The 27,992-nt window shown below is 48.4% G+C and overlaps 1 protein-coding gene across 1 annotated transcript in view; it reads left to right on the top strand.

Moving 5' to 3' along the window:
* KIF20B (kinesin family member 20B) overlaps positions 1-27,992 on the top strand; it is an 870,233-nt gene that overhangs the window by 157,729 nt on the left and 684,512 nt on the right. The window contains exon 7 of the mRNA XM_086921981.1: positions 24,359-24,419. Coding sequence (XP_086778107.1) covers positions 24,359-24,419 — 61 coding nt within the window. The remainder of the gene's footprint in view (positions 1-24,358; positions 24,420-27,992) is intronic.

Raw genomic sequence — 27,992 nt, 5'->3', positions numbered from 1 at the left:
ATGACACACAATTTATTCAAACAGAATGGTCTAAGTGTTGGAGCATGCAAAATATCAGACTTGATGAGTTCAAATGCTACCTGTTGTTCCCCTTCCCAAACAAACGAATTACCATGTCTCAACAGCTTCCTCAGAGGCTCCATTTTGGTGGCAAAGTTATTTACAAATTTACTATAGTATTCACACATTCCTGCAAAGGATAATAACTGGTCTCTATTTGTTGGCGGTGGAGCATTACTAATACCATCTACATTCGATCTTTTCGGAACTACACCATCACCTGATAATGTGTGTCCCAAATATTCAACTGAAGATTGAAATAACTTGCACTTGCTGGCTTTCAAAGTTAAACCGCTTTCCCTTAACTTTTCACACACACATCGTAAATGACCAATATGGTCCTCCACAGTACCAGAAAAAATTAAAATCTCATCTTGAAACACTTTACAAACTGATCCACATCCCTAAAAATATTGTACATGACCCTTTGAAAAACTGAGGCAGCTGAGGCTAAACCAAAAGGCATTCTGTTATACTGAAAGAGACCATGAGGAGTAATAAATGCTGTTAGACACTTGGATTCATCAGTAAGTGTGATCTGGTGATAGGCCGATCTTAAATCCAGGGTAGAAAAAACTTTAGCACCTTCCAACATAGAAACCACCTCATTTATATTGGGAAGGGGATGACAGTCCACAATAATGGCCAAATTAAGTGCCCTGAGGTCCACACACATTCTCAAAGTTTTGTCCGGTTTCCTGACCAAAACAATCGGAGAAACCCATTCCGCAGAATAAATTGGTTCAATGATTTTTTCAGACACTAAATCATCTAACATTTTCCTCAGATCTTCCCTCACATTAATGGGTACCCCTCTCAGCTTTTGCCTAACCGGAACAGCACCAGATTTCAGTTTTATTTTGTGAGAAATTTTTAAGCATACCTAACTTGTCAGAAAAAACATCCTGAAATTCACTTTTAATAATATCGGTTCCTCCTTCATTTGAAATAGAGGAAATGCTATTATCTTCAAAAATTTCACCTAATATAACAGGATCCTTTGCACGGGGATTTAAAATAATACCAAATTTCCACAAATCTTTCCATCCAAAGACATTCACGCCTTTGACTGCAATGTACAATTTAATCTCAACAGACCTGGATTTGAAAGTAATTTTGACTTGAAAAAGACCTAACATTGCTACATTAGTACCATTGAAACTAACTGCACTAATCTCAGAAGGAAGAATGTCTTTGAAATTCAGAACCTGTTTTAACCGTTCTTCAAAATAATCTTTGGTAATAATGGTCCAAGGTGAACCCGAATCAGCCATCAAGTTAAGGCTGACACCCAAAACAAACATCTCACAAATGGGTTTCTTAATGAGCTGATCATTGTCATCGATCAAAGAAATCTATTCAGCCAAATAAACTACAAAACCTTTATTGGGTGTATCACAATACTCTGAACTAACACAGGCACAACTGCAAGTTTTTGAAGGACCTTCTGTAACAACTGCTACTTTATCTTTGGGATTTTGAATAGACATCCTTGAATCTCTACAAACAGTGGAAAAATGTCCTAACCTTCCACACTTCCTGCACTCTTTGTTGATGGCAGGGCATCCAGCATATGAAGCAACATGCATTTTACTACCACATTTATAACAAGTCATAGATTTCCCATACCTCTTAAAATTACTTGTGTTGTTGAATCTATTGGTATTGGCAATTGCATGTTGACTTTCATTCATTTGCCCTTCTTTATGTTTAATCAGACAAACTTCATCATGGGAATCAGGCTTATTAATCACATGTTTTTGAACAGTAAGCATCCATTTCTCAGACTGTTCTAGAGACTTTGCAATGGCAATAGCTTCTGATAATTTTGGATCACCTAACTCCCATAAGCGTTCTTGCGTTTTCTTGTTTTTCACATGCACTATAATTTGATCTCTCAACATCTCATCACAAATGGTACCAAAATTACAATGAATAGACAAAGATCTCAATGCAGTCATAAATTCATCAAACGATTCAGATTCTTGTTGCGCACGAGTGTAAAATTTGTACCTATTTAGTGCTATATTAGAAACTGGTTTAAAACGTTTCTCAATTCTAAGAAGAGCCTCTTTATATACATTAGTACCTTCTCCTTCACCTAACTCAGGTGGAACAGGAGGTAAAGCTCTAAATACCATTTGCCCCTCAGAACCCAGACAGTGTAAAAGAATACTTTTCTTCCTTTCAGCACCCATGCGTTCCCCATCTATTGCCTTCATGTAGCTGTAAAATTCTTCTTTCCCTTGAGTCCATGGAATAGGTGGATCACCCTTATTCTGCAAAAAATTTTCAGGTGGGTCAAAAACTGCATATTCTCTATTTTAGTGCCTCTTTTTTTTTTTTTAAATAATAAAACAAAATAATAAAAACAATCCAATTTACCAGGTAAAACAAGTGAACACAGTTTCATATAAATATCTTGTAAATAACTTCTGAACAAACAAAAATACCAGGTAAGTCAAAACACAACAGTAAATATCTATATAAGCCTTCTGTGACTTATTGATGTGAACCTTGTCCCATGCGACCTCCTTCAAAGTAAAACGTTCAAAGTAAAGAAAAATAATTTGAATAACAAAAAAATGTGTGATACCAGGATACTGAAGGTTTTCTTAAGTAATATCCTTGTTTCCCTGTTGTTTCTTCTAATAATATCCTCGTTTCCTAGTCAAACATCTTTAAATGAAGGAGTGAAGAAACGGTGAATTGCGGTGATCGGTTGCTGTGGTAACGCGATCTAATCCGATCCCAATTCAAAATGGCTGCCGCGCTTGGGAAGGGTGCGTGATTACGTCACCACGCGCCTTGGTTACGCGCTGATCCGCCTTGTTGATGTCTTTGCGCCGCAATGTTTCTCCCTGCTGACGTCTTGCAGTGCGAGCAGACGAATCTCGTTAGTCTTCTATGATGAGCAGCTGGCGCGGCTGACGAGCCTCGCGCAACAAAAACAGCTGATGCAATCTCGAGCGCTGACGAGCCTCGCGCAACAAAAACAGCTGATGCAATCTCGAGCGCTGACGAGCCTCGTGCAACAACAACAGCTGATGCGATCTTGCGTCTGTCACACGCACAACTCCCGATCCACCAGCCAGAGTCAAAGAATTCAAAGGTAAACAATCTGAAATACCTTGAAAATGTTGCAAAATCAATCAGTTTGCGTTGGTAGGAGTCCTTGAAATCGGATTTTCTTCTTTTGTAGTAGAATGTTCTTGTGAATCTTCCTAGAAGCTTCTTAAAAAGAAGTACTTGATAGTAGGTTTTAAAAAAAAAAAAAAATAATTAAGATGGACTCCACCTCTGTGCTGCTCTTCAACCAGTTTAAGGTCACCCTCGTCGCCAAATTTGTTAAATAATCCACAGGAACTGGTGGGAATGCAGGTTGATTTATTAAGCAGCACAGCAACATGAACAGTAGTCTCTTGGTCCACAGGAACAGTGCAACTGACCTGAAGGCAAGAACTCAGTACTGTTCTAAGAACACTTAAAGAAAAACATGCAGGATTTAAAGGTACAGGAAAATGCAATGAGGTGAAAATGTAACAGACCTATTCTCTTAAGTGGAAGAGATTCTGTTTATGGTGTAAAGCTAACAAACTGCACCCGTTCTCGTCATCTCCGGCACAACTGCTGCCCTACCTGCTTCACCTGGCCAACTCTGGATTGGCTCATGCCTCAATCAAAGTCCACCTGGCAGCAATATCTCGGTTCAGACGCTCTTCGTCTGGTGTTTCCCTATGGTCCAATAGACTGGTCAAGCAGTTTCTGAAAGGCTTATTCAGGACTTATCCTCCAGTGAGACCTTCACATCCTACATGGTAGCTCAATATTGTCCTGGCGCAGTTGATGAAACACCCCTTTGAGCCGATGCATAAAGCGGATCTCAAATACTTGTCATGGAAAACAGCTCTCTTGCTGGCTCTCACGTCAGTAAGGAGGGTGAGCGAGCTGCAGGCTTTCTGTATTCAGGACCCGTTCCTTCAGTTTAAACAGGACAGAGTCATTCTACGGACTAACCCCACATTCATACCAAAGGTTCAGTCTGCTTTTCATCTAAACAAACTTATTGTCCTGAGATCTTTCTTCCCTAATCCATCTTCAACAGCGGAGAGATCTCTACATTCCTTAGATCTGAAAAGATGTCTGAAATTCTACCTTCATAGAACAGAACAATTTTGCAAGTCCAACCAATTGTTTATTGCCTTCAGCAGGCCCAGGAAGGGCCTACCATTGACAAAGCAGAGCATTTCAAGGTGGATCTCTGCGGCCATCGCCTTCTGCCACCAACAGGCGGGACATCCTCTGCCCGCCAAAGTTCGGGCTCATTCCACTAGAGTGGTTTTCACCTCCATGGCGCTCTTTTCTGGGGTGCCCATTGTCGACATTTGCAGAGCGGCGACATGGAAGACACCACATACGTTCACCAAGCACTACTGCTTGGATTCGGAACTTATGAAGGATGCAGCAGTGGGACAGGCGGTGCTCCGTCATCTATTTCATTAGAGCCTTCTTCCTTTCATCCCACCTTTCCTATTTCCTAATTGCACATTTCTTATCCTGCTACTGTTTGCAGTTTATTCTGTTGCACTATTGATAAGGTATTATCAAGTGTCTTACATGCTATATTATGCGAAATGTGCTGCCTACTACTTGCTACTCTGATTCAGGCATGTGAATCTATGAAAGATACCCATAATACTGGATAAAAAATGCGTTACTTACCTGTAACTGCAGTTATCCAGTATTGGTATCTTTCATAGATTCACATGCGACCCACCCGCCTCCCCTGGAAGGGCTCACCTTGGTTCTCTCAGTAGGTACTACTTAGCACTGTGCTTACGAAAATCTGAGGGACTAGGGCTCCTTCCAGGAAGGTTCTAGAGGGTGGTAGTAGCTGATTGGCTCCTGGTCACAGTTTGGTCCTTTTTACAAAAGGACTCAGATAGGTTACTAATGTAACGCCTCAGGCCTATTAGTGTATATATGTCTTTATGACATTACTATTTTTATGTACCGGGGACTCCCACCCCGACGACGGGGAATGATTCAGGCATGTGAATCTATGAAAGATACCAATACTGGAGAAATGCAGTTACAGGTAAGTAACGCGTTTCATCTGCATAGTCTGACCTGCGGTACTGATTCACAGTGGGCACTGCAAAAGTCTTCACTCCTTCACCATTCTGCCGGCTGCTGTATGGCCTCCAGTTCTGCTAGGTCGCTTCCATAGATCAAAGCAACAGTGCTGGCCACCATCGGCTCTGGCTGGTATAGGCCTTCTGCTCCAACATTTCAATGTGTCTGTGTTTCTACATTTTAAATTTAAAACATTTTGACCTCATTAGATGGAATGTTATAATATCCATATAGCCCTTCTGTTCTGGACTTCCTCGAATATAGGCCTGATCTATAGACCTGTTTTAGGGCCTTTTGGCAACTGGTATAGCCCTCAACAGTGGGCTAGAAGGCTACATTCAAGGCTACATTCAAGAGGTTAGGGAACAAGCCAAGAGTAGCAAGAAAATGAGGAGCGAGAGACAGAGACTGGCAGGTAGGAGAGGTAGACACCGAGAGGGAGCAGTACAAGCTAAGCTAGAGAGAGAGAGAAATAAAGTTAGAGAGGAAAGGGTACAACTAGGAAGACAGAAAACAAAAGAAGAGACTTTCCGGAGAAGGCATAAGGTAAAAACAGATGCCTATGAGGGGGCTGGGGCATAAGTGAGAGACTGGAGCAGAGGTGAAAGCGACAGAGGGAGGGATGAGCGAGACGGACACCAGAGCTTGCTGTACACAGGACACATCAATTATGAGGAAGCCTTTAGCTGTTCTAAAGAAGCCCTCTTGCTGAATCGGAGTTTGGCTCCAGGTGCCGCAAGGCTGCCCGACCAGTCTGACAGCAGAACAACAATAACTTTCATGATTGCTTTCTAGCTCTCTTGTGAATGCAGTGGGAGCTTCTACTTAATATATATGTCGGGCATCTCCACCACTACTTACATAGTGGGATAGCCTCCTCCTACATAATTGGTCTCTTCAGCTTCACTTCAGACTTACTCTCTCACTGTTCCAACACCTCAATCCAGCACTTTGCCAAGCATTCCTAGTCTCCTGCGGCAGCCCCACACATGTTGGTCACTTCTCCATTTCCTGCTTCATGGTGTCTGTTAAGCGATGGGTTCTGGTTCATGAAAACCGCCCAGATTGTTCGCTTTTTGAGTGCCTGATTTTTGAACTTTTACTGTGGGCGAGACTGGTGACTCACACAGGTAAACTGACCGCATGTGTTTACCGCTAGTGTCCGCCTTTAAAGATAACGCTGCTGCATCGCAGCGAGGGTAAGAAGCCCTTGGCTGGTTACACATGTGCACACATGTGAAGGCTGCACTTGTGAGACTTATGGCGTGTGCTGCCTGATAACTGGGCATATGTAGCCGGGTGCAGATAGAACTCTACAGGTTAGGACATTGGCATGGGTTAGGCTTCATAATGTTAGTGTACACTCCTAGAGAAAGTCCGTGTAGTTACTGTCTTGTCTGTAGTGATACTTCATTATACTCCTTTAGGGAAGAATGCTGTAGAGTGGAGTTTTGCTTCCCTGTGTCCTACAGAGACAGTGAATTATCGAACTGGGGGGGTAACCTGCATGCCTTACCCAAATCTGAGAGTTCCAAGACCATATCTGCACAACATATGGGTCATCCAGGTTGATCATCATTCCTCTGACTCAGCTCATGATCATATACCAGGAACGAAGGCCTACCCAGGTAAAGGGAGCAATTAACAGTGCTTCACTTGGCTAACGAGGACGTCGGCAGTGGCGATGAAGGATCTGCATCAGTCAGCTGTATTCCCTGTACCAGGGATGAGACAGCCCGAGCCCACTGAACAAAGGAGGAAGGCCAGACCTCTGGAGCCAACACAGGAAGGGGCTTCTGGTTGAAGTGTTGGCAGGAAAAACCCTGGCAGTGATGTCGGGGATGGGCAGAGCTGAAGCCCCCATCAAGGAGGCTCTCTGGGCTGCCCCCAACGTGGAGAGCATGCGCGGTGTCTGGGAGGCATCTGGGTACCCCAAGCAATTTTCTTTTTTTAAACACAGAAAAATGACATGTAAGGATGTGTGGCACAAAGCATGCACCCAGCACCGCTCTTTAATCATGCAAGCTCACAGCAAAGAGCTTTCCCATAATGCCCTGCGGGGTCAAACACACCGTAGGGCAGAAGCATCCCGCCCAAGGAACTTTTCCCTAAAGGTGAAAGTAGGTTACAAGGGTCGGGGAGAAGAGGCCCACCCTAGTTGTGCCTATGTTTCCAAGCACTTCCTAGGTTGGAGGTGGGGCTCTACAGCTGCAGCGTCTTCTAGGGGCTGAGTTTATGGCTACATATTCTGTGACCTAAAGATGGTTAAAGACAGACATGGGACATGTTTGAAAAATATTTTATTTAGGATGTTGACTGTCCTAATGATTTGAAATGCTTTACGGAAAATTGTTCTTCATGATTGTTTGCCACTGCTTTCTTTTAAAGTATTATGCACGGAGTCTAAACAATGCTTTGCTTAGAGGGTCGTTAATGCTAACAGTAATTTAAGTTCCTGGGAGGCTGCAATGTTTGATGATTTAAGCACGTGCCAGCAATGCCTGATTACTTTAAATGAGTGCAGAAGAGGATGTTATTCTTAAACTGATAGTGGTAATATGATTGCACGTTGGACTATTTATAAGTCCAGAGGTATTATGGTTCTTGAAGTCAGTGATGGAATGAAGTATTACCATAATGTGATACCAATCTTGAAATGGGACAACATTGGCCTAATGTAAACTGACACCCCATATATTTAGGTGCTGTATTGTAAAAGAAGGGTGTGTACTGTGAATTTTGGGGCCATGACTTTTTAGGGGTCAAATGTAATTTTTTTCCCAAGGTATTTCTACCAGCGTTATGTATATTTGTAAATTATTAAGTAGATTGTTTGTAATAAATGTACTTTTACTTTTCTAAAGAAAAAGCACAGACTGGGCAATTAATTAGTCAGTGTTTTTATTGTGTGTCAGCGAATGGTGATTACTATCATACACCACCTCCCGGAGTAGGCCTTGGACTGCTCTGCTTCGCTACTCTGAAAGAGTTCCCTGTGGAGGAGGAATGTGGACCCATTACTTGTGCAGGCCACATAACTAATGGCCTGTTTTCTCAGTGTCAATGCATGTTAGTAGGTAAACAGTGCTGAGGGTGCCACAAATAAACCCGCAACATCAAGCAAGCAAGTCTGTTTGTTCGGGGTAGTAAGGGAAAACTAGCATGAGCGGAAATGGAACGTCACACACACACACACACATTAGAGGGGCATCTATCCACTGCATGTAGCCACACAGAGGGCAAATGGACAACTGGCAGGAGGGCTTCCATAAAGCAGGAGACCATCGCCGTCCAGGTCTCCTGTAGGACTGCACTGTATAGCACTGCTTTGACTGAGGTTTATCCGTATCAAGTTTCATTTGCAGCATACTGTCAGGCCCGTTGGGGGTCCTAGCCAAGCCTTGTTATTCTTTAGCCATCTGTGGCTCTTCACATTACTTCAAGTGTTTCAACCACTCAGGGTTCAACCCCTGAGTGAGTATTGCCCTCATTTTGATCACATTTGGGCTTCTAACTGATCACATGTGCTCTGATCAAGACCAACATACTTTGAAACCAGCTTTTCTGGCGACTTTGATGTCCCTACACAGTAACTGTCCTCTTGATACCCCTTTATCCAGTTGAGGGTTGAAATGTCCTTGACTACCAAACATACACTATACTTAGTCTATTCGAACTGTTCAAAGTGTATAAAGTTGTTTGTTGTGATGAAACACACACGAATTTCCAATATTGGCACTCGCCACTAGTTTACACTGATTGTGGTGATTTTTTGACATTCTCACTTACTCGGTGGATAATTTGAATAAAAAAAATCTTTTTGGATGCTAACGTGTTGCTGGTATGATGCATTGTACTGGCATTGATTGCATACAGTGGCTTCACTTTTTTATATGAATATACTTCTGAATGAATCTAGTTAGAACCATTGTCTTCTTTGATAATCATCTATTGCCCAAGTTATGGTTTTATGGGCTGCACTTGTACTCCTATTATACACTACTACCAAGGATTTACTGTCACAGTTGGAGTCTATTCTCGGCATTCATAAGTAACACAGTAAATTATCTAGAATGGACCGTGTGCAGAACCTGTGAGACATCTTAGTGATGACGACAGACTTTAACTATCTGTAGGGTGGACTGACACTTCCTACGTCTGTAGGACATCCATTATGCACTGCAGGATAAAGTGAGTAAGCATGCTTTAAATTGCATTCATGTAGTGTTACTACCCATTAGAAGGCGTTAAAGTGATTTACGCCAGACATCGTGCTGCTCCGGAAACCAAGGTCAGTGGCTATTCCAGTGCTATTTGTATTCTTGGTTACAGTCTTTGTTTTGAGTGCTCTAAAGCTACGATGAGAAGTGTGACATAGTGAGTAAATCGGTGAAAACAATAGACCCAAATGAGAGCAAATAGTAAATGTAGATCCTAAATTTGATGAAATATATGCCTCCGGTAAGGTATCACCAAAAGCAAAATGCTGTAAACTGGCGCTTCTTTTGCTGTATATATTAGCATACATAAAGTTTACATGTGCTTATTGCTTGTCGAAACTGTTTAATTTTTGTATTAAGTCTTACGAATAGGTGTCCAGTAGGTTTACGGCATACCCAAAGATAAGTTTTGTATAATTGGAGTAAAACTTTGAATCAAAATCTAATTGACATATACAAGGATATTGATGGATAAATATTGTAGCTCTAATCAAAATACCTCAGCCAAGGCAAATGTTAACTGTATTTCTCGGACTTTACAGAGTTAGAGTATTTGTGAAGGAAAACAAAAGTCAATTTAAATTGTTAGAAACTTAAAACGGTTCATGTGCACTCTTGGGTCAAATAACTGCCACAATTGTACTGTGACAGGTTGGACAGTAAAAATTCAAAGAAGAACTTTGAACCGGGGAAACATTTACCCAATTCACATATTCGTGATCGTTCTAACAGCCACTGGTTGATATTTATACTGTCTGATGCTCCCGACATATATGTATAAAGTCGTAATAGACTAATTTCTGTATGATTTTGTTCACAATAAACAGGAACCACGTTGATATATATATATATCAGTGCCCTTTGATGACCCTATAAAACACATGTTCATTAATAAATCGCCTTATGTTACTGATTTGCATGATGCTCCCTTCTATAATTAAAGTATGCTAAAAACTCAAACAATATATAATTTATATGACTTTCTGAACATGGGAACTGCTTTTACTTTCCCATTTGAATTCTGTCCCTAAAGCTCCTCCCATAAAGAACTTCCAATATGGCATCCTCACATCAATGACTCAAGTGTATTCTTCCTGCCTCAACTTATCCCTAATGTCCCAGGATGCCCTATTTTAGGGGCAGATACATTACGATTTTCATATTTTGATCTAAATCTATCTAAATCCAAAAGTAATAATCAAATAGGTGCTAACTTAAAACGATTCATGTTCACTCTTTGGTCAGCCTATGGGGAGGTGAATAGTCAACCTGAGTTAACTGCCAAAATAGTGCTGTCAAAAGTTGGCAAGTAAAAATTCAAAGGAGAACATTAAACTGTAGAAAAACGTATTCGGTCCTAAGAACTAACTGCGTTTAGAATCCACATCATTGAGAAGTCCTGTGAAAGGATTAGTCCTACATCCATTTCAGAGCCAAAAAGATATACTCCTCCTCCTTGTAATGGAAAACGCCACCGTGGCCAGATAAAAGTACTTCAGTCATGAATGACTCCTTATTATCCTTGGTTCTTAATTATTATATGTTCTAAACAAAGGTAGATGTCTAATAATAATCCTTAGCAAGAACCAATCATAGTCTTATTGGGACTAAGAAGTTTCTAAAGACATTCGCAAGTTGCGGGTACCATGTTTGTGTTGGACCCGGGCCTTTTTAGTTGGTTCACCCCTGAACTTTTTGCTTTTGATGGCGACCTGGCGTTCGTGATTTCTGGCTTGGCGCACTTTTTCCCTGTGTCCCAGGGTAAGGTGCGTGCATGTAGTGAGGTTGGCCTGCCCTCCCATAGGAATGCATGGGGAATGTATGGGACCATGTTAGTTCCTGATGCATGGGGAGTGCAGGCTCGAGTTTGGTATGTGCGGACTCGTGGGATTGAATGCTGCGCAATGATGTGTGTGGCGTGAATGTGTCTAGTGTGGAAGTGCCACTTCTAGACATGGGTGTGCATGTGCAGTGAGTGTGCTGGCTGGTGATTGGTTGGAGCTGGCTGGTGAGCCTGTTCTTCCTTTCAAAGGCTGGTGCCCACCCGGCATTTTCCCCGTATTTACGGAGTTTCGCAGCGTGGGAGCCCACCCCGCTTATTTGCTGCTTCTTGCCATTGTTGTGCCTGGGTACTTTTGCCCATTGTCCGAGCGGGTGCCCACCCCGCGTTATTCTGCGATATTTTTGAGGGAGCTGACCCCTCTTAGACTGGGAAAATCGCCGCCTCAGCCCCGAGCTCTTCCTGGCCACCAAGAAAGCAGCACCACAGCGTCATTAGTGGCGCAGTGCTGGGATTGGACCCAGCGCCGTGCTCTGATTGGTCGAGAGGAGAAGCAGAGGAGCCTGTCCCCCAGCGAGGCTCTCCCGAGGAGAGAGCCCCGCCGCCGCCGCCCGGAGAAGCCCGGCAGAGAGGAGCCGACGCCGCGAGGAGCCACAGCCGCGAGGAGCCGACCCTCCCCAGACAGCCGGTGAGTGCGGGCGTCCCCGGGGTCGCTCCTCCGCTCTTGGCAGTGTTGCGGCAGAGGAGCCCACTGGGCTCCTGGGGGGCATTTGTTCTCTTGAGTCCAAGAGGGACTCCAACGGCCGGCACCATTTGTTGATGAGCCCTGAGAGGCTCAAAGGTCATATTTGTTGATGAGCCCTGAGAGGCTTGTGGCGGCATATTTGTTTTGGCGATCCCTGAGAGGCCCTGGGGTGCCGCATTGTTTCCGAGTCCCCCGAGAGGGACTCAGACGTCTGGGGGCATTCTTCTTTAGTGGTAGAGCGGCCTCGGTTGGGAGCGGGCCGCTCCCACCTTGCCCCACATTGTTATTGATAGCCAAGAGGCTCCTGGGCACACCGTTCTCGAGCCTGAAAGGCTCACGGGGGCACAGTTGTTTGGTCCTTAGAGCCTGCGAGGCTCCAACGTTGTTTCGGGGGCACTGATGGTCCTGTAAGCCCCGGGGGAGAGCCAGGGTGCACGCTGTGCCCAGGCTCAGATTCCCAGCTGCCCAGCACTTAGTGGGCAGCTGCTCCGTTTAGGCCCCTGACATTGGGACACAGGGTTTCCTAGCCCCAGAGAGGTCAGTTGGCCTGGGGACAGTCACAGGTTGTGGCTTATGGGATTTCTGCGCAATTGTTATTGGCTGCACCTCTGAATGTGTTTTTATGCGTCATGTGTTTTCTTCCCTACACCTCTGAATGTTGTGATGCATCATGTGTAATGTGTTCATGCCTATACCCCTAAATGTATTGTGATACTTAGGTGGTTCTTTTTAGTACAGGTGGTACTAGTGAGGTCCTGGTTCCCTACGTGGCATTCTCCTAAGATGGTTAGGGTTGCGTAGGTGGTACTTACCCGTTACCAGTGAGTACTGGTTGTGTGCTATATGGGCTGTTTTGGTACTACAGTATGATTATGTTCTACGTGCTAATTCTAAAAGTGATTATTCCTGACAGTGGTCCATGTGGCCCTGTCCTGTACATATATCCCCTGTAAATTCTGCCCGTGCCCATGGCACTTAGTAAAGTACATGTTTATTATCTAACGTTTGTGGTATAATACAAAGATTATTTTTTATATATACCCTTGTGTGGAGTTTCCTTTGTGGTGGGCCTTGGGTGTTGTTGCTGGGTGCGCGCGCCAACGCTTTAAACATTGCTTCCGGGATAAGCCTGCCTTCTCGTGCCAAGCTAACAAGGGGGTGAGCAGGGGTTATCTTGGTGTGCGACTCCCTTGCCCTGACTAGAGTGGTGGTTTCTGCCTGGCTTTGGCGCAAGCCTTTGCCAACCAGAAATCCCATTTCTAACAGTTCTCCATTAACCTTTAAAGTCCGCGAAATGGCTATCTTTTTTTTTTTTTAATTTTTAAAACCTTTATTGTAATAAAGCACACAGCTATTCAGCCTAACATCCCGGAGGCAAGGCAGCATGATATCAGAAGAAGTAGTGTGCAAAGCGATTCATATCAGGACAATGCAGGTTGTTTTTTATTTTATAAAGAAACAGGAACCTAAACAGAGGCGCCCAAGGGCGCAGAAGAAAGGCAATGGAGAAGGAGAAATGCCTATGAGTCAGTAGGCGGCGTCAGAGGCCAGGTAAGATTTAGAAAAGAACGGAAGCAGGATGTAGAAAGGGGGGGGGAGAAAGGAACAGGAGAATTACAACACGAGTAGCATAGCTGGTGTCATCGGCTACGGTGACAGGTGTTCATCGCGGGGAATCGGCTCTGGTGGCAGGCACAAGTCACCTCTGTAAGCATTCCATGCCCCCCACACCTTATTCCATGTCTGAGGCCGCCCCCTGGCCGTATACACAGTCTTCTCACGCAGCATACACCAATCCATGTTGGCCTTCCATTGCACCACCAGGGGGGCCGCGGTGGATCCCCATTTCTGCGCTATATCCCTCTTAGCGACCATGTTGCCTAGTGTAGCCCAACGAGTCTGCGCCGTGTTGTAGTCATTCGGCTCCCAAACATTAAGGAGGCACCTACGCGCCTCTGCAGCCAACTCAACTCCAGTCACCTCCCTCATCACTCGGTGTACTCTCTCCCAATAAGGGGCAATAACTGGGCACTCCCATAATATATGCATAAAAGTAGCAAGGGCTCCGCAGCCACGACGACAGAAGCCATCAGGCGAGAAGCCCATACGCACAAGCCGGGGGCCGGTAACATACACTCGGTGGAGAATTTTAAACTGCACCAGCCGCAGACGCGAGGATATGGCGACCTCCTTAGGAGAGGACACAGCACTCTGCCAGTCCTCATCGTCCAGTTCCAGGCCATCGGCCACCCATCGTTCCCGCAAGCGCTGGAGGAGGTTGATTCTAACATTAACCAGCTTCTTGTAGGACAGAGAGATGGCGCTATCTGGCATATGCCCGTCCAGAACTCTGTCCTCCAAGGGGGAGCTCTCGGGGATTTCGCCCTCCTCCGGTCTGGCGGCAGTTATTGCGTGCTTAAGTTGGGCATAACGGAAAAACTCCGTTCCACCCAGTCGGTATTCCGCCTGTAGTTGCGAAAAAGTCTTGACTTCCCCCCTGGCCAGCATGTCTTCCACCCTCGAGATACCTATGAGGTCCCATTTATCGAAACCCTTGGTATGCCAGAGCTTGCCTAAGATATCTGAGTCATATAGAGGGGTGAATTTCGTCAGTCTGCCCTGCCAGCCCTGTGTCTTATTGATCGTTCGCCACGCGTGGACCGCAGCCTTGGTCGGGCCTGTGAGGCGCCGATCGAAGGATCTAGAATATAGGGCGCGGTAGTAATTGCCTCCTTGCAAGAGCCATCTATCCATAGCATAGCCCGGGCTGTCCACAGGACCATAAAGGCCATGGTTAATAGCGGTAAGTTGAGAGGACCAGTAGTACCTCCGCACATCTGGTAGCGCAATGCCCCCATCATACCACGGCATCGTAAGCTTCTGGACAGCGACACGGGGCCGACCATCCCAAAGCAGGGCACGCTGCAGGCTCTCAACCTCCCTGAAGTAACGAGCCGGAACAAGGTCCTGAGTGTTCTGCAAGGCATATAGGAACCTGGGCAGGGACATCATTTTAAATAATGCCGCCCGGCCCAGGAGAGAGAGAGAGAGGGAGCTTGCGCCAACTCTCCACATCCCTCCGCAGTCGGTGGAGCGGGGGGAGTAAGTTGTGGTCATACCTCGCCTTAGGATTATTCGATATATAGATCCCTAGGTACTTGAAGCCTTGCCCGGCCAGTTGTATGTTGCAACCTCTGGGGAGGCGCGGCGTGTCACCCTTGAGGATGTAAAGGGAGGATTTGGCCCAATTAATAATCAGGCCAGAATAGCGCCCAAACAACCGGAGCACGTCACACGCCACAATAAGCGACTTACAGGGGGAGGTGAGATAAAGCAGGATGTCGTCCGCATACAGGGAGACCCTGTCCTCGAAACCCGGGGACCAGGAGATCACATGCAAGTCAGGGTGCGAGCGTAGCATAGCCGCGAGTGGCTCTAGGGCCAACGCAAACAGGAGTGGAGATAAGGGGCAACCCTGTCTGGTGCCGCGGTGGAGCGCAAAAGGGGCAGACATGCGGCCGTTAACCGTGACAGCGGCCAGAGGGCAAGCATAAAGAAGTTGCACCCAGCCCAGGAAGCCCGGTCCAAACCCAAGCTTTGTCAGTACCGCCCATAAGTAGCTCCACTCTAGGGAATCAAAGGCCATCGTGGCGTCAAGGGAGGCAAGTACCGCCGGTTCCGTAAGGGCGTGAGCTCTGGCCATGACCCCGTGTAGGCGTCTCAGGTTGAGGGCAGTGTTGCGGCGGGGAATAAAACCGGATTGGTCCGGGTGCACCAAGTCGCTGATAACCCCGACCAGCCGATTTGCCAGTAGTTTAGCCAGGATCTTGGGCTCCGCGTTGAGGAGAGAAATGGGGCGGTAGGATCTACAAACATCCCGCGGTTTGCCTTCCTTATGGATGACCCCTATGGTGGCCAGCCGCTGGTCCAAGGGAAGGACACCCTCCTCACGGGCCCGGAGGAACATACCCCTCAAATAAGGAGAGATCACATCCGGCCGGATCTTGTACAGTTCAACCGGTATGCCATTGGGGCCGGTAGCTTTACCCGCTCGCAGGGCGCGGATCGCCAAAGCAATTTCGTCCGAGGTGATATCCCGGTCCATATCGACTCTTTCCTCTTCCGAAAGACAAGGGAGGTCAATCGCCGAGAGGAACTCAGTTGAATCGGCCTCGGAGCGATCCGAGCCGGCTGTATAAACACCCCGAAAATAGTCCTCAAAAGACTCTGCAATGGCACTCGGATCTGTGACCACCACTCCGTCCTCGCCCAGGATCTCCGGGACCACCCGGCTTGCCATCTCCCGCCTGTCCAACCAGGCCAGCAGTTTACCGGCCTTATCACCGACATCATAAATGCGGCCCTGCTGCTCCTTGGCCAAAACCAGGGCTGCATTCGTAGCGAGATCATGATACTCCGACTGTTTCAGGGAGAGTTTGTGTAGGAGAGAAGGGTCAGGCTCAGGCCCCAAACGGGACTCGAGGTCCAAGACTTCGTCTTCCACATGTAGAAGGTCGGCATCACGAGTTCGCTTAGCCTCTGCAATGAGAGCTAGGGCTTCACCCCGCAACACAGTCTTAAATGCCTCCCACAAGGTGACCGCAGAGCCAACGGAGCCCACATTTTCAATGAAATATAGGTCGATGGCCTTAGCCAGGAGTGCTCGCGTTTTATGGTTGCGGAAGTACCAAGGATTTACCGCGGCCGGACGGCTGGACAGGACGACACCGAAGTCAAAGGAGACCCACAACGGCGAGTGATCGGAGACGCCCCTTGCCAAAAAACGGGCCTCGGAGATGGCAGGCGACTGCGCCGCCAGGGTGAGAACATAATCTATGCGGGACAGGCTCCCATGGGCACCGGAAAGAAACGAAAACTGGCGGAGCGCAGGATGCAGTAGCCGCCAACAATCCACCAAACCCATAGAGTCCAGGAAGGTCGGCAGCCACAGTCGGGAGCCCAGTAGGTCCCTCGGTGGCTGGCGATCAAGGGTGCCAGAGCAGACTGAGTTGAAATCGCCCCCTAGGATCAATAAGCCCGAAGGCAGGGACAAGATGGCGCTACCAAGGTCCTCGAAGGTGCTAGATTGGAGGCCTGGGGGAACATAAACCGAAAGCAGCGCCAGGGAACGCCCCTCCCATCTTCCCGCCACAGCTGCGTAGCGTCCTCTGTCATCAAGTAGTGTGACGTCTATTTCAAGAGGAAGGGACGCACGCACAAGGATGCCCGCCCCCGGGAACCCGAGGAGAACCCAGAGTGGGCAACCATTTTGTAACCCTTACGATTTAGGGCCCTACAGGAGTTTCCCACCAAATGAGTCTCTTGCAAAAGCACAACATCAGGCATGTGCCTCTTTATCAGTTGAATGACCACCCCTCTCTTAACTCGGTCACCTAGTCCATTGACATTCCAGCTAAGCACTTTCAACTTCCTACCCCCCATCATCCAACAACCCGCCCCACCCGACTCCAACCAACTCAATTATCAATTGCACAGTAAAACACACAGTCCATTGCCTCAAGAAAGAGAAAGAGATAGAACAAACAAACAAGAAACCTTGCATAGTTGCACCCCCCACCCTGCACCCCTGCATATGACTAAAAAGCCCCCCCAACCAACAGTGTGCCTGTCGCCCCATAACTACTCTACAAGAAGACACCCAGAGGAGTGAGGAATCTCCGCGAACACCCCCCGCCACCCTCCATGTACTGACAGGAAAGGTAATACGGCATCTTAAAGCTACATTCGATAGTCAATTGAGGCAAATATTACCGACGAGGAATCACCCACTACAGAGCCAAGTCTCATAGGTCCGGGCCGCCAGCAGCGCCACCTTCATGGTCCTCCTGTGCGTCTCGGCGCGTCGATAAAGTGTCCAGCCAGTCACTTACATTTTCAGCAAAGTCAAAGAAAAGGGCACGACCCTCGTGCTCGATCCGGAGCTTGGCAGGGAACATCATGGAATACTTGAATCCCAGGTCCCGCAGTCTTCGCTTCACCCCTGCGTAGCTCTGGCGCTGTCGCTGAACCGTCCTGGTGAAGTCCGGATAGAAATGGACATCGGCATTCTGGAATTTGAGCGGTCCATGTCGTCTGGAAGCCTGCAGGACCGCGTCTCTGTCACGGAAGTTGAGCAGCCGGGCTACGATGGGTCTGGGTGCCACGCCCGACTTCGGCGGGCCACCCGGCACTCGGTGGGCACGCTCCACCGAGAAAAAGTTGCTGAGGCCAGGCGGCGCCAGATGAGTCTTGATCAGGTCTTCCACGAGGAGGTCCGTCGCCGCCTCCTCCGAACCCTCCGGTACACCGACAATGCGGACGTTCTGCCGCCTGGCACGGCTCTCAAAGTCATCCAGCCGCCTTGCGAATTGCTCCGCCGTCCTCTGCAGATTTCGGACTTCAGTTTGTAAGTCCGAGACATCTCCCGTCAGACTGCACGTCTTTATGTCCAAATTCTTGACTCGATCATTAGTTTTACCCAGGTCGGCTCTAATGAGAGTCAGATCAACGGCCATGCCATCCACCTTATGCGTAAGGACTTCATGCTGTTGCTGCATGTCCGCCCGGAAACTTGTAATGGCCCCCAAAATGTCACTCAAAGTGGGCTCAGAGCCGTCCGGCGAGCCCGAGTGCGGGATGTTCTTGGCAGAGGGCCCAGTAACAGGCGGCGTCTTTGGTTGGGTATAGCGCTCGATCCTGTTCTGTTGTTGCTGTGATTTGCCGCGGACGCCTTTGTTCGATGTCTTATCGGGGTCCCCCTTGCCCGCCATGTTTGGTCCAAGAGAACAAAGGGCTATGCCAGGCAAGTCCGAGCCCAGGGAGCCGGAGATTTGTCCGGGACAGACCGTAGAATGCCGTCACAGGGTCGCTCCGCTATCCAGTACACCTCGCCACTGGTGAAGGCAAACAGGCACTCCGCAGGTCGGCAGTGCGTAGCGGCGGAGTCCGGAGAGACAATGGCACTGAACTGGCACGGAGTCCCACTCGACGTAGCTCAGCGTAGGAGACACCGATTCGGGATCTGAAAACGGTTCTCGCCTCAGTGGACCATCAGCAACAAGTATCCACCCACGTGGATCAGGATTACGGGCAGGATGGTTGCGGAGGATCGGAAGGTCCGCGGAGCTCCGAGCTTACGCGGCCATCTTGGTCGCCCGCGAAGCTCCTCCTCCGAAATGGCTATCTTAACTTGGAAGTTTGAGCGCCCTCCTAGCTAGCTAGTTTGGTTCAATCTGAGATATGAAATCCAAATTATATTCAAAGGACATATTGTGCCACCCTTAGGGGCCCTTTGCCCTGACACCCCCACACGGCCTTTGCAGGCTGAGTGTCTAAGTACAGAACTAAACAGTCAACATGGCACACATCGCTGTGTACCAACATTATAGGGCGACATACGCCCCAATCCAAAGACACAGTCCTTTGCTTGTATAGAAACAATTTAATCATATTTTAATCCATGTAATCATTCGCTTGCACAGTTTTTGTAAATTCCTCCCATTAAATCCACGGGCACAGAGTGATGCCATTTTTCCAGGTTTCTTATGCTATTGCTGTGCCCATCCGGACCTCTTTACAATAACACATACTGATGCATTTATTCATCCAAAGGCAGCTTTTATTGAAAACCCAATGCATTTCGGGCTACTGGGGCCCTTCATCAGGGGTCACTACAAGTAATAATGATACCAAATATTTAGCTAGGTGCAATTTACTCCCCCCCCCCCCCCCCCCAAACTATTAATTCCCATGTTGCTGTACTTGTGGTGTCTAAGCAGTAAATCAAACTATTGCCTACTTTTTACACGCAACCTCTAGCAACAATCGATTTTGACCTTCAGTTCTTGTTCAAACCAACACTTTGTTCTACCAGTAACTCACCTTGAAACGTGTCTTTCTCATAAACACCACCCTGTCCCATTGTTCTACTCACACTTTCGACCTCCCAAACCTTTATATTTCCGGCAAGTTAACCAATTTTAACCTCCTTGCTCAAATGTGCTGCCTGCACCTCATTCTTCACGTCCTTCATACATTCCTAAACTTAACCGTGCACTGCGCTCCTTCTCCCCACCAACTTCCTTTAAACAACTTCATCTCGCTCCCATTTATTAAATGCCCCGGAAATGAATTATTTTACTCTGTGAGCTCAATATTAAAAATGATAGTTGTCTCAACACTAACCTTCCACACATGCAATTACATTTCACATATGCAAGTCTATGCATCACGTACCTGCCGAAAACAAACCGTCCTCATCTTTCTTTTCAAGGAGTTGCTGCCCGTTCCTGTTCTATCTGCGTATTTGAACCCTCCCTTTATGTTCTAATCCCACCCATATTGCCATCGGTTTAATTTACCACCTGAAGCTCATTTCTCGCTTTAAGCACACACATCCCTGTGTGCCATTCCCACAAGCTCACTGCCCTGGCATCCATCAGTCACCCCTCCAGCTGGGTGCCCTATGCTAGTGGTGTGGGGACAGGTGCATGAGCCCTGTGCCTCTACAGTACCCAGGGTCATTCCTGGGCACTGTGCAGTGCTGCCATTAGGAGTATATGGTGCTGGGAGGTCGTCATTACGAACTCCACAGCACCATGATGGCTTCACTGAAGACTGAGGTTTGATATCAAACTTCTCAGCACATTAAACCCGCACTGATGCCAGTGTGGGATTTGATGTAAAATGCACGACGGAGGGCATCTTAGAGATGCCCCTGAAACCTAACTAACTCCCAGTGTCCTGACTGTGTGGCTACCGAAGCTGCCACCACCAGACATGTTTCGGGACCCCTGGGCCGAGAGCCTGACACTCTCGGGGGGCCTGAAACAATGCACATCCTGGAATGAGGTGCCAAGCCTCCTCCCCCAGAATGGGCAAGGGAAGCTTCAAAGGCATACCGCTCTTGAGGGCTTCTCCAGGCTACTTGCTGTACTCAGCAACTGGCCCCCACCGGTTCTGACCCCCACTGTGTTGGGAAGAATGGCGGGAAACCCTGAGTGAGGAAAGTGGGTGCGCCAGCCTATGCCAACCCCACCCCTCAGGTGGTAGAGACGAGGGGAAGCACGACTCCGGGCTCCGGCCATCTTGACGATGGGGAGCCCTGCCCAATCACAGTTAGGCTCCTGCCCCCCTCCCACAGGAGAGGAGCAGTCTAGGGGGTGTACCCACCCCAGGACAGGGACCCATTGGTCCATGCCCTTGCCCTACCTGTAGCACCCCTAAAGATAGTGTTTAGGGGCACCCTGAACCTTCCTCCGATCCCGATTGCAACAACAAGACCAAGAAACAAGAAGACCTGCTGTGCAGCTGCTAACCAAAGGACAACGCCCACTGACTTGGCCCCAGAACCCTACAGATCTGTTGATCCTTGAACCTGCTCCTGCAAAACGCTGGCGTCTCCTGCGGACAACAACCTCGACAACCCAGGAGGACCTGCCTGCCTTGAACCTGCTAACAGACTGGGACTCCCACGAGCAGTGGTTCTGCTCAAACAGCAATACCCCTGGTGCCAGCCAGGAACTGCGAATCCAGCCAACTTTGCACCCGCCAAGCCCGGACTGTGCCTGAGTGACCCAAGACCATGAGGACGTCCCCCCGGCGACTGACCCGAAGTGCAGGGCCCAAAGATGACGAACCAGATGACCCCTGCAGCCTAAGAACCAGGGATCCCTCCAACCGCCACCAGCCGAGGCTAAGAATTCCTGACACCAAAAGACACCCCGGCGCCCTGCGGCTCCCTGTGCCTTCCTTTGGGGTACCTACCTCTTCTCCAAGATCCCAACTTACCCCTCGAAGTGGTGGTAGCACCTGAAGAATCTCCGTCCCCGAGCCTTCAGTCTTTGTTCACTTTGTAACTTTCCCATTGGATAACATTGAGCTGAAAAGCACCCTGCATCCAGCCGCTTGAGTGCCGCTGGGAGTGCAACTTATACCCTACTCTACTTCTCCACTTGTCCTGAGTAAGTGACCAGGAGCTCAGCTCCCACAGCCGCATGGCCTGCTTGCTGGCAGCTACCAACCAAGGCCCCCTACCCTCGATTGGATTGGATTGCATTGGGCCTACTCTCTCTGCACCCGGCTGCCCCCGGTGCCGCTGAGGGTGTAACTACTGTACCCTTTTGCAATACACATAATTGTGAAAAGCTGGAAGGTCTGGTTATAGGCCCGAACTCCAGGCAAGGCTAAGACATAAGGGCTAGAAGGCTATTAGAACAGATCACTCACTGAGGGTAGAATTTCTGAATTAACAAGGAAGAAACTGAAAAACAAATGTTGGAATGTTTGAGCAAAAGGCTTGTACCAGCCATTATTAGCCCTGAGCCCCTCAACTGTCTTCAATGGAGCTCTCAAAACCCGAATGTTCTTCTAACCTCAACAAAGTAAACCTCCGAATTCTCTCGGAACTGAACTCGAACCTTGAACTGCTAAGAGCACAAGTTCACTAATCAGGGATGTTTGTCATCCCTTTGCTTGGGAACTGCCATCGTACAGTGTTCTTCTGTTCCTAGATCAGTGGGAAGACAGGGTCTTTATGCATTGCAGCCTATCTCCCTTGCACAGGCTACATGCTTCTCTCCCGAGGGTGTCTGCTGCTGTGTCTCCCATTCGATCTCAGCTAGCCATTGCACTCTTATCTATGTACTGAGAAGGCTCTTAGTTTACTGCATTGATCTTTCCTATCTGTGTCTCTTGGAGTGTCTGTCTTCAACTTTGGCTCTTTCAGTATCACTATTTTTGTGGATCTTTCTCACTCCGGGGTCTTCTGGTATGTGGGTTCTTGTTGTTTTCTCGATGTCTTCTGCTCTTTGTCTAACCATTGGTCTCTTCTCCCATCACCTCCCACAACTACACCTCACCATCTATTTCTTGGCTCTGTGCTTTATCCTTCTGAGCAGGGATAATGTGCAGTGTTCCGACAGATGGGTTGCTATGAACTGTTTGCTGTTAACATCTGATGTGGCGTGAATGTCATTAATCTGAATTACCACAAACCTTACATTCGCTGCAAAGCAGTAAATAGAGTGAACTGAATAATCATGTCTGTTGTTTTAGAAAAGTAAACTCTACTTAAGCTATCATTAAAGGCAGGAAGTGTTAGAAGCGTCTCATTAAAAGGAGAACATACAATACCAATATTAGCAAAGCGTATAGGACAGGCCTTTTTTTAATCAAACGGTGTCTCTTCACCAATGGTTACGTTTGTTTGTGTGGTTGAATGAGAAGGTGAATGTTAGAGTGAATATGGTTAGATGGATTAATGAGAAACTAGACACCTGGATGAATGGGTGAGTTGTGTTATAGGGAGGAGAGAGCATCCTCCTCTAATCAGTGACTAGCCAACATCCTGCCTTCCGTTATTTATGGTCTACTCTTATCCACCCCTGAATGCATTCTTTCACATTTGGCCTAATTATTACTTTCACCTATTCCCCAACCCACACAACCAAAAATCCTGTTCTTCAAGGTTATAGAGACCGTAGGGGAGGGTTGCACATGAAAAAGGCATCGGAAAATTAAACAATCCACCTTGGATTTCATTTTTTATTTTTGCATCTATTTGTAATTATTCTTGTAGCCGCATTACAAGAATTGTCAAATTTTTCTAAGGGCAATGTTTTGAGCAAGATAACTCATTAATGTAGAGATCCGGGTTGAAAGTGTAGGTGATCTGGATCCACCGTTGTTATAGGCCATCCCTTATGGCATTACTTTAGTTACTGTAGTGATATTGAAAGTCCTTTTAGAGTTAGCTAAATATTTTGTGCAATTTATTTGTCCTGGCATTTTGAAATTTATAGACTGAAATCTTATAATCTTCATGGGTTCAGAGATGTTTGGTGTGAATCTTACTTGAAAAGTAATCTCTGGTGCCTGAATTAATTCCAGGTCTTGAAATGATAATAAAGTGGTCTGGTTTATTTTGCTAACCATACTATGTCTTAAAGTGCTAATGAAATATTACCCCCCTCCCAATGCTGCAGTACTCATTTTTTCCAATATTTGAGAAATATGTTTAAGTTTCCCATTCAGGATTTAAACCTCTGATTTTCTTATTATGCATAGTTTCCTCTTTTGAGTACTCTACCACAGAGAGGACTAGTTCCCGTGAGGCACATTATGTTAAAGGAACACTTGATAGTAACTTGGACCTTGATTAGACTATTAACTCCAGACAGCTGATGAATGCCTGTAAATGAAACCAGTGGATGTGTTTGTTCGAAATGGGGCAATGAGAAGGAATGAAGACTGCAATATCACCCCCCCGCACCAATCCTCATCTGGCAATCACTCGCTAAGTCACAAATTAGAATCCTGCTCTTACCAGTCTACCGTAACCAAAGTTTACCACTTGCTTGCTTAGCATTTTCATTATTCTGATGATTCTAAAATGTAACTGCCTCTCTTTATTCATAGGTTGAGTCTCAGAGTGCTGGCCAGGGGGGACCCTGCTTGGAATCTATGGAGAGCATTGAAGGTAAGATCAAGAAAATGTGATCCTGTTTGTAAAGTGTGTGTCTCTGTGTGTGTCTCTGTGTGTGTCTCTGTGTGTGTCTCTGTGTGTGTCTCTGTGTGTGTCTGTGTGTGTGTCTCTGTGTGTGTGTCTCTGTGTGTGTGTCTCTGTGTGTGTGTCTCTGTGTGTGTGTCTCTGTGTGTGTGTCTCTGTGTGTGTGTCTCTGTGTGTGTGTCTCTGTGTGTGTGTCTCTGTGTGTGTGTCTCTGTGTGTGTGTCTCTGTGTGTGTGTCTCTGTGTGTGTGTCTCTGTGTGTGTGTCTCTGTGTGTGTGTCTCTGTGTGTGTGTCTCTGTGTGTGTGTCTCTGTGTGTGTGTGTGTCTCTCTGTGTGTGTATGCGTCTCTGTGTGTGTATGCGTGTGGGTGTCTCTGTGACCCTGCTCGCAGGCAGGTCGCTCCCCACGCTGCTGCACGGCTCTGCCTGCATTGTTTTTGCTTAATCTTGTATTTTTCCCCTGTGCCTAACTTGCTTTCTTGCCCAGACTTGTTTTTATTCTTCTGTCCCTGTACTTGCTTTCTTGCCCTAACTTGTTTTCTTATTCCTATGTCCCTGTACATGCTTTCTTGCCCACACTTGTTTTCCCTTCCTGTGCCCAGTTCCCCCGCGGCCCCTGTCTGTTTTATCCACCAGCTGCGTCCCTGCGACCCGTCCCCCTGCAATCCTATTCGCCGCCCCTCTCCCGCCTCACAGGTGCTCCTCCCTCCCACATTCCCTCATATGGAGGCCGTGCAGTGGGCGCGCATAGCGGGCGCATCTAACGCAAGCACGTGAATGCCACAACGCCAGACACTGCTGCGATGCCAGAACCCTCCACGCACTGAACACCAGATGATCACACACCTGCTTCCTGGCCACCCCCCGAAGCGCACCCACGGAGCTTTTACCTGCCGGAACTGCAGCTTCACAAGCATCCGCCCCACCATGGTGCTGACCAGGAAAGAACCCAACCACCTCAGATGCATCCTTCTGAAGACCCGCTCCGCCCACAAACACGCCGTTGAACTCTGGGACCTACTCGACTCGACCTCCCCAGACGTCGCCTTCCTGACGGAGACCTGGCTGAACCCCGCCTCAGTACCTGACATAGCCATAGCCGTCCCGGCAGGCTACAAGATCACATGCAGGGACTGCACCAACGGAGCAGGAGGAGGAATTGCGATCGTCCACAGGAACACTCAGTGTCTCGACCAACACCGACGACACCCTCCGCACCACTGAACACCTGCACTTCCAGATCCACACCGACCCCAACACCACCCTCAGAGGAATCCTCATCTACAGACCCCCCCCCCCGTCCCCCATCTCCCCCCCCCCCCGGACGCTGACCACAGTTCAGCGACTCCATCGCCGACTTTGTCAGCACACACGCCCTCACCTCCACGGACTAAATCCTCCTCGGGGGACCTGAACTTCCACCTCGAACGACACCACCCTGATCGACAACTTAGCCAACCTCGGACTCAGACAACTCTCCCCCACACCCACCCACTTCGCCGGTCACACCCTTGACCCCATCTTCTCCGCAAACCTCCACGTCTCCTTCAACCACACCACCAAACTCCACTGGACCGACCATCGCTTCATCCACTTCACCTTCAAGAAACCCACCACGCAGCACCGCACCCAACAGATACCTTGCCGCTGCTGGAGCAAAGTCACAGAAGACCAGCGAACCACCACCCTCGCCCAGTGCCCACCTGCTGACCCCATTGACCCCTATACTGCCGCCCGCAACCTCAGACAGTGGATCAACGACTGCGGCAACACCCTCGCCCCGATCAAGAAATCCTTCAACAGTCGATCCAACAAGAAGCCCAGCTGGTTCACTGAAGACCTCTGGGCCTCCAAGCAAACCTGCCGAAAGCTGGAGACGATCTGGCTCCGTGAACTTACACCGGACAGCCACGCAACCCACAAGAATGCCACCCGCAGACACCATCACCTCCTCACACCTGCCAAAAGGGCCTCCTTCAAAGACCGCCTAGACGACAACGCGCACAACAGCAAAGAGTTCTTCAACATCGTGAATGAACTCTCCAACCCCAGCTCCAACACCAACGACATCCCACCCTCGCAAGACCTGTGCGACTCACTGGCCACCGTCTTCCACCGCAAGATCGCAGACATCCACGACAGCTTCAGCGCCGGGACTGCTCCGCTAACCACAGAGACCTCTGCCCCCACGACCACCATCCGCCTGCTCTCCTGAACCAACATCAGCGACGACACCATCAAGATCATAAACACCATCCACTCTGGATCTCCGTTAGACCCATGCCCACACCACATCTTCAACAAAGCCGGCACAGCCATTGCACCCCATCTCCGGAAAGTCATCAACACCTACTTCGATACAGCAACCTTTCTGGACAGCTGGAAGCACGCCAAGATCAACACCTTTCTCAAGAAACCCAAGGCGGCCCCCAAGGACCTCAAGAACTTCCAGCCCATCTCCCTGGTCCTGTTCCCGGCAAAGGTTATCGAGAAGACAGTCAACGAACAACTGACCCACTACCTCGAAGAGAACATCCTGGACCCTTCCCAGTCCGGGTTCCACAGCAACCACAGCACCGAGACTGCACTCATCGCCGCCACCAATGACATCAAGTCCCTGCTGGACAACGGAGAAACGGCGGCCCTCATCCTCCTGGACCTGTCAGCTGCCTATAACACGGTCTGCCACCACACACTACGAACATGCCTCCACAACGCCGGGATCCAAGAGCAGGCCCTGGACTGGACCACCTCCTTCCTCTCCGGCAGAACAGAGTGTCTGCCTTCCCCTCGCCCCCTCTTCTGCTCCGAAGCCACCAAGATCGTCTGCGGCGTACCCCAGGGCTACTCTGTTTTCCATCTACATGGCTCCGCTCGCCCATGTTGCACGTCAGCACAACCTAAACATCCTCTCCTACGCCGATGACACCCAGCTGATTCTCTCCCTCACCAAGGACCACCACACCTCCAAAACTAACCTTGACTAAGGAATGAAGGCCGTCGCTGAATGGATGAGGAACAGCCAACTGAAGCTGAACTCGGAGGTCCTCATCCTCAGATCCACCCCTTCGTCCTGGGATGACTCCTGGTGGCCGACCGCACTCGGAACCGCCCCAACACCCACCGACCACGCACGCAACCTAGGGGTCATCCTCGACTCCACCCTCTCCATGACTAAACAGGTCAACGCCGTCTCCTCCTCGAAAACCTTCCGCATGCTCCGTGGATCTACAAATGGGATCCCCACTGAAACGAGAAGAACAGTCACTCAGGCCCTCGTCAGCAGCAGGTTGGACTACGGAAACGCCCTCTATGCAGAAGCCTCGGCCAAACTCCTGAGGCTGCTCCAACGCATCCAGAACGCCTCTGCACGCCTGATCCTGGGCATCCCTCGCCGCATTCCCATCACACCCCACCTGAGAGCTGCACTGGCTCCCGGTCAACAAGAGGATAACCTTCAAGCTCCTCACCCACACATACAAGGCACTCCACAACACCGGACCAACGTACCTCAACAGACTACTCCGCTTCCACACCCCCATCC

This window comes from Lissotriton vulgaris, chromosome 5, assembly GCF_964263255.1.
Source record: "Lissotriton vulgaris chromosome 5, aLisVul1.2, whole genome shotgun sequence".
NCBI classification, from domain to species: domain Eukaryota; kingdom Metazoa; phylum Chordata; class Amphibia; order Caudata; family Salamandridae; genus Lissotriton; species Lissotriton vulgaris.
The sequence above is the reverse complement of the archived record's forward strand: the minus strand, read 5'-3'. Positions and strand labels throughout refer to the sequence as shown.